Here is a 9,663-nt window from a genome sequence, read left to right on the forward strand (position 1 = left end):
ATGTTCTTAACCATTACACTTCATAGTATTGATCACTCTTTCCCCAAACTAACAAGACATACTTCCTGAAATCTTGCACGTCTTATCTCTACTGTTAATAGATAAGTATTTAAAACATAATCTTTCAAAAGTTTCCTCCACTTAACTGAAGACTAACTCAGGCTATTATTCTGCAAGATGTAGAGCATTGTGTAGAACAAACTCAAAACACCTCCGCTTCCAATGCCCAGATGTGCTTATCAATTTGTTCCCAGACCTATTCATACCAATTTTATTTATTATTGTTGTTGTGCCCAGATTTCAAAGTTCCCAAGACCCCCAGGGAGCCAGTCAGTCCGATGCAAAAGCAAAGAGTCATTTACTTCAAACCTAGGTTTGGCTCCCCTGCCACACTCACCGATGCAACGGTAAGCTCCAGTGGCCGAGAGAGAGAGACGCCTGATGGGACAGGGGGTTTTAAAGGGGGGTGGAGTGAGGGCAGGAGAGGGGACTGTGGGCCCCGCTGATTGGCCAGGCGCAAGTCGGTCATAGTGATGGCGTGCACTTCCCTTGATTATTATTGGTTAGTCCAGAGAAATCCTGGGTGTGGCTAGTAGCGGCTTCTTCCCGTGAGGAAGCACATGGTACCGTCCCAAAATGGAGGACCCAAGGCAAGATGGAGGGCGCACGTGGCTCTGTCCCAAGATGGAGGCCCCAAGGCAAGATGGAGGGCGCAGTCCTTGTCCGGTTCCTGCTGCTGCCGCTCGAACTCACCACAAGGCAGGACGGCCCCCCGCACAGCCCCCGCGGCTGGCCTGCGGGCAGACTGGGACTCTAGCGCGTCTGGGCGGCACAGGCCCAGCAAACGGGGTGCGGCCGGTGGAGCGGCCCAGCTCTGGAGGAGCAGCATCCGCTCCGAGCAGGCCCGGCCATGGGGCCGGTGCACTGCAGCATGGCGGCCTCCCCGAGCTAGGGCACGCGCCCCACTCCGCTGCCGCCGCTGCTGCACTGGGCCCGGTCCAGGGGGCAGCGGGCGGGTGGCAGCCCACGCCGGGCTCCCGCCGTGGGCTGGGGAGCCAATGCCCCCCCCATGGGGCCCAGCGGCTGGCCCACGCAGGCCCCGGCCCCCCCCAACCGGGCCCCAAGGGCCGCATGGACCCCTGGCCCCAGCGCGGGCAAGCGGGGAGCCGACCACGGGGGAAGGGAGGGAAGAGCCAAGCGGTGAGGCCTTCCGCTCCCATGACCTCCCCCGCGGTCGGTCGCCGCCCGGCCCCACCCCTCGGCCCGCCGCCGGCCACCACGCAGCCGGCCCGAACACTCGGACCCGCTCCGGGGAGGCCGGCGGCCGCGGAGGGATCCCAGAGCCCAGCAGCCAGACTCCTCCTCCCGCACCGCCCGGAGAGGCGGGCGGCGCGCCTTTCAATTGTAGCTATGTAATTTAAATAAAATTGCTTAAAATGATAAAGGATGAGTATGAAAAGAGAGAAAGTTAAGTTTTAAAATGGTAAAAATTAAGATTAAAAAACAACAACAACCTGTATGAGTTGTCCCAAAACAGTGCTGTTGAATTAGTTGCATCTGAGACTGGTAAAATATGGGGGAAGGAGGAAAGGGAAATATAAAAACTGGGAAAGATTCTATATTCAGGTCGCTTTGTAAATGTATGTTCCAACCACAATGGAAATCATAAAAGATATAGTATGAATATTGTTTACACAAAAATAAAAGCATCTATAAATTCATATTTATAGAGAAGGGCTTGGCACTACATCAAAAACTGGCAGAAGCTTCTATAATTTTTATTTGTGATTCAAGATCATTTTAAGTTATTTATGTTACTATCTTTAAAACAAATAGCCATTACTAAATCCAATAGTTGGTAGTAAAGGTACTTCTGGTCTAGAGATGTCTGTACTTCCATTCCAGAGACATTTGTATTTCAATCAGAATTTAAAGAGACAGAAATGCAAGGAATTTCTCATCGATTTTTAATCCCTGAGAAAAGGAATGAGATAAATGTAGGCTTTGGAGCTTTGTGTCATACTGAAGCACAAAGAAAAGTAGTCATCCCTTGCAGGTGGCCAACCCTGGCTATCTCAGAGTCCAGGAAACTGGTGCTGAGTTGTGATCAGGAGGGGAGAGATTAAAGTTCTTATATGCATACTAGAGGCTCAGGTGCACCGGTGGGGTCCCTAAGCCTGGCCTGGGGATCTGGCCAAAACCGGCAGTCTGGCATCCCCCGAGGGGTCCTGGATTGGGAGAGGGCGCAGGCCAGTCCAAGGGACCCCACGGGTGCACCCACTGGGCCTCTAGCGTTTAATAGTACGTTCCAAGCCCGAGAACTAAAACAGAAAAGAAGGATGTGCCCTACAGAAATGAAACCAGTAAAGTTAGCCAAGCGCTGGAAGCTTCTGTGCAGAATGTTCCTTTATGATTTCTGGCAAGAAGCTTGTCCGGATGGGGGAAGTAACATAGGCGGCCAGATCTGCTTCATGGTTTCATTCCCACGCGCCAGACCCGCGGAAGATGTGTAGGCGCAGGGCTTCTGCCTCTCAGCCACCCAGGCTTCAGGTCACTAGAAACTAAGTTGGAGGAGTGATCTGATTGGCTAAGAAACAGGTGACGCACATTCCTCAAGCCCAATGAGAGCCATCCCCCCCCCCCCCCACGACGGCCTCAGATCCTGCTTTCCGATTGGTCCTTAGTTGCGGAAACCCACCTCCGGCCGGAACCCCGGCAAAGATGGCGGCGGCCAGGTGGTGGCGGCTCGTGCCCCGCGGCCCGGGGCGGTCAGTGCACTCCGCGGCCCAGGCCGCCGTGGGGACCCCGGACGTCCCCGGCGCAGAGGGCGCGGCGGCCCCTGTGGCGCGCTACCCGCCCATCGTGGCTTCCATGACGGCCGACAGCAAGGCGGCCCGGCAGCGGCGAGTGGAGCGCTGGCAGGCGGCGGTGCACGCGGCCCGGACGGCGGACGAGAAGATCCGCATCCTCACCAAAATGCAGTTCAAGAAGTACGTGGTTTACCCGCAGACCTTCGCGCTCAACGCGGACCGCTGGTACCAGGGCTTCACCAAAACCGTGTTCCTGTCGGGCCTCCCGCCGCCCGCCGAGCCCGGGTCCCCGCCCTCCGATTCCGGGTCCCCGCCCGCCGAGCCCGGATCCCCGCCGGCCGAGCCCGCGCCCCCGCCCGTCCCGGACCTGGCGACCCTGCGCGCCGCCGCGTGCGACTGCCTCCTGCAGGAGCACTTCTACCTGCGGCGCCAGGGGCGCGCGCCCCTCTACCAGCAGGTGGAGGCCGTCGCCTCGCCCTTCCTGGACCAGCTGGTGGCCGCCCTCATGGGCCTGCTCAGCGCGCACAACCCGGTCCTGGCCACCGCCGCCCTCGGTGAGCCCGGGCCTGCCACGCGGGGCGGGGGGCGGGCGGGCGATGTCAGGGGCCCACGCCGCCTCCGATGTGCCCCCTCTTCATTCCTGTCCGTTTTCCCAGTCCTTGGACCTCAGCTGGGGACAGCGCGGTGCAGCAGCGGTCTCTGCGCTGGGAACGTGCAGACTGGGCGCTGCCATCTGATGGTCCAGCCCTGGGCTGGGCGCCCCGGGTCCGCGGGACTCGGCCTTGCTGGGCCTGGTGAGGGTCCCGCCCGGTGACCGGCCCACCCAGTGGGAGAGCTGTGCGGGCTCAGCCAAGGGGTTCCTTTCCGCTCGCCCACCCAAACGTTACCCGATCATCTGTCAACGTAGGCACCACTTTTGGCGTTGATCTTTCTCGTTTTCAAAATGAGAATTAGGGCCAGAGTGCTTTGTCCTGGGGTTGAACAGGTGAAAGGCAGTATTGGTTGAAATACCAATTCATTCAGTACTTAATTGTGTGCCTGACCCTGTTCTGCATGGGATATGTGCCAGCTAATTCATCCTCACCATAACTGTGTACAGTAGGTAGCATGGTGTCATGAATCAGAGCTAAAGCAGGCGCAGAGATGTAAAATGTGCCCACGCAGAAGAGCCTGTGGCTGATCTGGTGGTCAGGAGTCACACCCAGCCATTCTGGGTTTCCAGTGAACAGTCAGCAACTTCTCCGTGCAGATAGGAGAAGCAATGAACGGGGAGACAGTTTTAAAAATTAGTGTTTCTGACGTGTCCATCGTTTTATGCCTACCACACACAGTAGGCATCTTAGTGAATGTTGATTGAGCTGATGCTGTCCCTGGAGGTGTGTGCTCCCTGAACCTTGTAGAGTGCCTTAACTCCCCTCTCAGCGGGGAAGGGAGTGGTGTTGGGGGCGGCATGACCTTGGACTCCTGACTGATGGCCTAGGAAAACTTAACCTTCTCAAGACTCAGGGTCCTCTTCTGTAAAACTGATAACAGCTGTGCATACCTTTCAGCCTTACCGTGATGATTGAATTAGTCATTCACAAGACAGCTCTGACTCCTATTAAGCTTTCTGATGTGTGCTACTCCTGTTCTTGTAATTGAGAAAACGCTTTAGTTACAGTGTTTAGTGCAGTGATGGCACAAGTAGACAACACTTAGTTGAGCCTTATAGTTAAGTCATGATCATTTAAGTTAAATTACCACATAATCCAGACTGTCTATTTATAGTCATTTTGATGTGTGTGTTTTTAATTAGCACCATTACTTTTGAGTTCTATATTGCTGAGTTTAGTATTCTAATAATAACCAAATGTATCTAAGTGGTAAGAAAGTTTTGAATATCTTTTGGTAGATTGTAAACGCCCGGTTCACTTTTACTGGTGGCGTGGTGAAGAAATCATTGTTCATGGTCATCGGAAAGGGCGCGTTGATGCTGTGAGATACCAAATAAATGATACACCACACAACCAGATTCGAATGTCCAAACAGCTGCCAGAGGTGAGGATTTACTGCATGTGTACCTGTTGCTGTGGGATGTGGAAATGTCACAGGCAGGCTAGATAAAGGGTGTGGTAGAGTAAAAAGGTTTGGGGGATCCTATGCCTTTTGAGATTCACTAAAATATATCTCTGAAATTCTTTTTCAGCTTTTTAACCTGCTATAGTATATGTATTCCCCAAAGGTCAGATAATCATTTTAAGTGAGGTTAAGGCATCCGTTTTCAGGAACATACAAGTCTTTATTTTTTTTCTTAATATAAAAATATGAAAAATGGATAATAGTTTATGATTATAATTTACAGTACTTACAGTACCTAATCACAAATCAAGGCATTTGTTACAGTTATAAACGTCATTTTATGTACTTATAGTTCTTTTGGAGAAAACAAGCATATTTTAGTGTTGTCTATGTGTTCATATCAGGTTGGTACATATTTTCCTTTAAAAATACAGGTAGTGAATATTTTAGGCTTTGGGGGCCATAAGTCTCAGTCAGAACTGCTCATCTCTGTTCTTATAGCCATGCACCATATGAAAATGAATGTACATGGCTGTGTTCCGATAAAACTTTATTTGTAAGAACAGGTGGCTGGTTGGATTCAGCCCATCATTTTGCAGATCATCTCATTTTAAGATTTTAAGTCTGTTATGAATATGAGTAAAATATACTCGTGTTGCTGTGAATCACTTATGACTTTTTCTTTTAAGTTTGTGCCACTGGATTATTCTGTACCTATAGAAATTCCTGTTATGAATTGTAAGCCAGACAAACTTCCATTATTCAAACGACAATATGAAAATGCCATATTTATTGGTAAGTTTCTCTTCTGATGTATTGTGCCATAAATGTGTCCTAGGTGTCTTGTACAAATTTACATAATTCTTGATGACCCAAGGTTTAGTCTATCAACAGTATAATTCATAGTCTCAGGTTCTTGCAGTATGCCTGAAAATTAGGAAGAAAATATTCTTTCAGCTCACCATTTAAAATTTTACTTGTTTCCACTGTATTAGCAATATTTAACTTTAAAATATAATGATACTTATAGGGTTTTGTTGATGTATTTTATAGGAAAAGTAATTTGTGTTTTTTGGTGTTTTTTTCAAAAGTAAAAAGTGTAGAACTGGGCTTGAGGCAGTGAATGGCTTTTTTACAAAAGTCTGCTGTTTGTTTCACAGTGTGAAAACCACCAGGAACATAAAAATTAATAAGGTCTGACATCTGCCCTTATGCAGTTTATTTTTTTTGCTGTTTTTTTTCCTGCGGAACATTTTAAGAAAGCTGCTTAAACTAATCCTCCAGACCTATTTAATCAGCCCCTTCTCTGTCACTAAGTCTTAGAGAGTGAATAAGGGGGACTTTTGACTTTACCACTAAAGTCAAGAATGTCAACGTTTTATAAAATACTGGTAAAGGGCATGGTAGATTAAAAAGGTTTTCTTTATTTAAAATGTAGTATAAGAACCAATTATATTTTTAAAATTAGGAACAAGCTATGTAATTATTATATTAAAATAATAAAGTAAGTTTTTGCCCTGGCCAGGGGGCTCAGTTGGTTGTAGTGTCATTTGGTACATGAAAAGGTTGCAGGTTCCGTTCCCAGTCAGGGGACATACGGGGATTTCAGGTTTGATCCCTGGTCAGGGAAGGTGTGGGAGGCAGCCCATCGATGGTTTTCTCTCACACTGATGTTTCTCTCTCTCCCCTTTTCCTCTAAAAATCAATAGGAAAAAAAAATATCCTCAGGTGAGGCTTAGAAAGTAATAATAAAATAGAATTAAATAAAGTAAGTTTTTAAAGTCATGAAGCATTTATCTCCTTTTCTGAATATGATAAGAACAATGATGAAGCTCCTTAGTTATGACTAATGTGTTTGAAAAACTGAAATAATAAGAATTTTTAATCCATTTTATATATAATTTTTTTACTTATCCTGTTTATAGTGAGCGACTTGGTGACAGCTAGCAGACTAAGTCCGTGTGAAATGTAACTTTATTACAATAAATACATAAACTAACCTTCCCATGTGTGTATGTTGAATACCAATCACGTGATGGGTAGAGGAGGGGTGGGTTTAGAGGAATATTGAGCACATGTGCTCTAGGTGTTCTACATGTCATTTCACGTCACATGTTTCTCTTTTGCTCTTCAGGCTCAAGGACAGCAGATCCATACTGTTATGGTCATACCCAGTTTCACCTGTTACCAGAAAAATTAAACAGGGAAAGGCTCCTGAGGCAAAACTGTGCCGATCAGATAGAAGTTGTTTATAGAGCTAATGCTATCGCAAGCCTTTTTGCTTGGACTGGAGCACAAGCTATGTATCAAGGTAAAATGATGGCATTGTTGGAAGATACCTGACATTTAAAAAATTTAGTAGTTCATTTCCTTGGTTGAGTCTTAACATTTCGAAAACTTGCATTACCAAAAAGCATATTTGTTTTAAAACCCCCAATTAAATATTTTACATGTGCAGTTGTCAAATGGCTCTTGGGTAGTGACGTGATCTGTTATTTGACCACTTTGTGTGACTGTATTTTTTCTGATGGTGTTGTCGAGCATTTCAAAGACTATAGAGCCCCCTAGTCAGCTCTGTAGATGACAGCAGCTTTTGAAGCTACGGAAGGGAATGCTGTGGTGGATTAAGTGTTAGGTTAAGTCCTAGCTATTCTTTATCGTTTATTAGAAGGCCATATCTAGGCTGTGGATCAGGGGATTGTTCATTCAGTAAATAGAATTTTTTATGTATTAAGCACGGTTGGCCTTGGGGATAAAGTGCTGGATAAGACAGGCAGACCCTACTCTTCTGGAGCTTATAGTGAGGAGAATAAAGGAGAATAAACAGGTAAGATTTTTAGGTAGTGTTAATACTGCAAAGAACATTACTACATAGATAAGGGCTAGAATGATTTATGAGGCACAGGTTTAATGGAGATGTGGGGCAGACTCTGTAAACATAGTCATTCAGAGGAGGACTCAAGAAGAATGAACAGAAACTGAATGGTGAGGGGCTGCTAAGTGTAAACTCTGGGAAAGACACTGAGGCAGACAGAATGGCAAGTCATATCGGAGGCAGAACAGACTCGAGGTGTTTGAGGACCATGAAGGCTGATGAAGAGAGGAGGAGCCAGAGGCCATTTCACGTAGGACTTTTAGAGCCCATTTGAGGTACTTGGATTTCATTTTAAAACCTGAAGTGATATAATATATAATGAGTTTAATCCTATATTAGTACCCAGGAGGGATTTTAATACAGATTTAATTATTGCCAAGCCCACGTTTTTCCTTTTGTATATATTTTAACCTTATATTCACAATTGTTGACTTGCGTTTCTATAATAGAAACGGGAGAGGAATCTGTGTTGAAGATCTGTTTATTCATGAAGGATAAGAACTTTTTGCAGTATAATTCCATATATTAACAACATTAGTTATTGACCATTTCCATTGCAGCTGGTATAAAATAAGTGTGGGGAAGTAGCTATGCCTGGTCCTGGCATTAGGGTTTTAAGTATTAAAGCCAGTCAGCCTGGATAAGAAGCAGTTGGAAAATTGAGTAGTTCAGTTTAAGGCAGCCTGGCTCCTTATCACATAAGACTCATTAAGTGAAATGACAGCAACTCATAAAACCAATTTTGAGATACATAAAGGAAGACACAGAATTTGTATGAGGACCTGGTTGAAGTCCTTAGAAAGGTCGTTTTTTTTAAGATTTTTTTTTTTTTTTTTTTTTTGGTAGATGTGGTGAAATAAATGGCCTTCATGGTTATTGGATGATAGATGTTACCAGTATGGTGAGCAATGATGTAGTTAACACCAGATGCAGGGAAATCTGCACAGATACAGAGCTGCTCTTACAAGAAGTGAATTAAGGTTGAAAGCAGTTGAAGACAGAAGTTGTTGAAAAGATGTATCGTGAGTTAGGGATACTAGATGTGATGAAATAATTTTTGATGAGATCTTTAGGAAATTGGCAGGTAAAATATCTAGGTTTTAGCAGATATTTGATACCCCTCTAATACATATATTTTGTTTGCGTTAAATATATGTTAGTGTAAATTTCAGTATAACTTTCTTCTCTAGGATTCTGGAGCGAAGCAGATGTCACTCGACCTTTTGTCTCTCAGGCCGTGATCACAGATGGAAGATACTTTTCTTTTTTCTGCTACCAGTTAAATACTTTGGCACTGACTGCACAAGCTGATCAGAATAACAGTCGTAAAAATATATGTTGGGGGACGCAAAGTAAGCCTCTTTATGAAACAATCGAAGATAATGATGTGAAAGGTTTTAACGATGATGTTCTACTACAGATAGTTCACTTTCTACTGAACAGACCAAAAGAAGACAAATCACCGCTGTTGGAAAAATAAGAAGAAACATTTGACTCAGGACTTTGGGAACCCTTACATTTTACTGAAACAACAATAAAAAGAATTTTAATGACAAGACTTGTGTTTGCCACATATTAATAAATGCACTGATTTTGAGACAAGCATTTCTTATGTTAATCTGTGATTAACATAATCCTCTCATTCTGCTCAAAACACATGGTGAAAGATTTAATTTTAGATATAGTATGTTGATGTAAAGTAACTATATATCACTAAGTGATGAGATTGATTAAGCTTTCTTCAATCCTGGTATTGCAAGTGATTATAAAGGTAATATAAGGGTACTAATTCAAATGCTTATGAATATATAGATAATTTGTTAATATTTTCCTTTTTAAAATGTTTTTGTTAATATGATAATAGAATTTTCAGAGTCCTATTCAAACTCCTTTAAAACATACACATTATTTTACAAATAT

General features: G+C 45.0%; 1 protein-coding gene across 3 annotated transcripts; it reads left to right on the plus strand.

Moving 5' to 3' along the window:
• The first annotated feature begins 2,695 nt into the window (after positions 1–2,695).
• Positions 2,696–9,299, plus strand: MRPS30 (mitochondrial ribosomal protein S30). Of its 3 annotated transcripts, none has more exons than XR_004967572.1 (5): positions 2,696–3,364; positions 4,702–4,847; positions 5,558–5,663; positions 7,003–8,018; positions 8,934–9,071. XR_004967572.1 is itself a non-coding variant. In XM_036309512.1 (5 exons), exons 1-5 carry the CDS (start codon positions 2,722–2,724, stop codon positions 9,221–9,223), a joined length of 1,362 nt encoding a protein of 453 aa, XP_036165405.1. In that variant the 5' UTR covers positions 2,696–2,721; the 3' UTR covers positions 9,224–9,299. The 3 variants fall into 3 exon arrangements, 2 of the variants coding, with proteins under 2 accessions (XP_036165405.1, XP_036165406.1); XM_036309512.1 differs by having other exon boundaries at positions 7,003–7,179; positions 8,934–9,299; XM_036309513.1 differs by lacking the exon at positions 7,003–8,018 and having other exon boundaries at positions 8,934–9,299.
• Positions 9,300–9,663: the final 364 nt, after the last annotated feature.

Source organism: Myotis myotis, unplaced genomic scaffold (assembly GCF_014108235.1).
Source record: "Myotis myotis isolate mMyoMyo1 unplaced genomic scaffold, mMyoMyo1.p scaffold_m19_p_5, whole genome shotgun sequence".
NCBI classification, from domain to species: Eukaryota; Metazoa; Chordata; class Mammalia; order Chiroptera; family Vespertilionidae; genus Myotis; species Myotis myotis.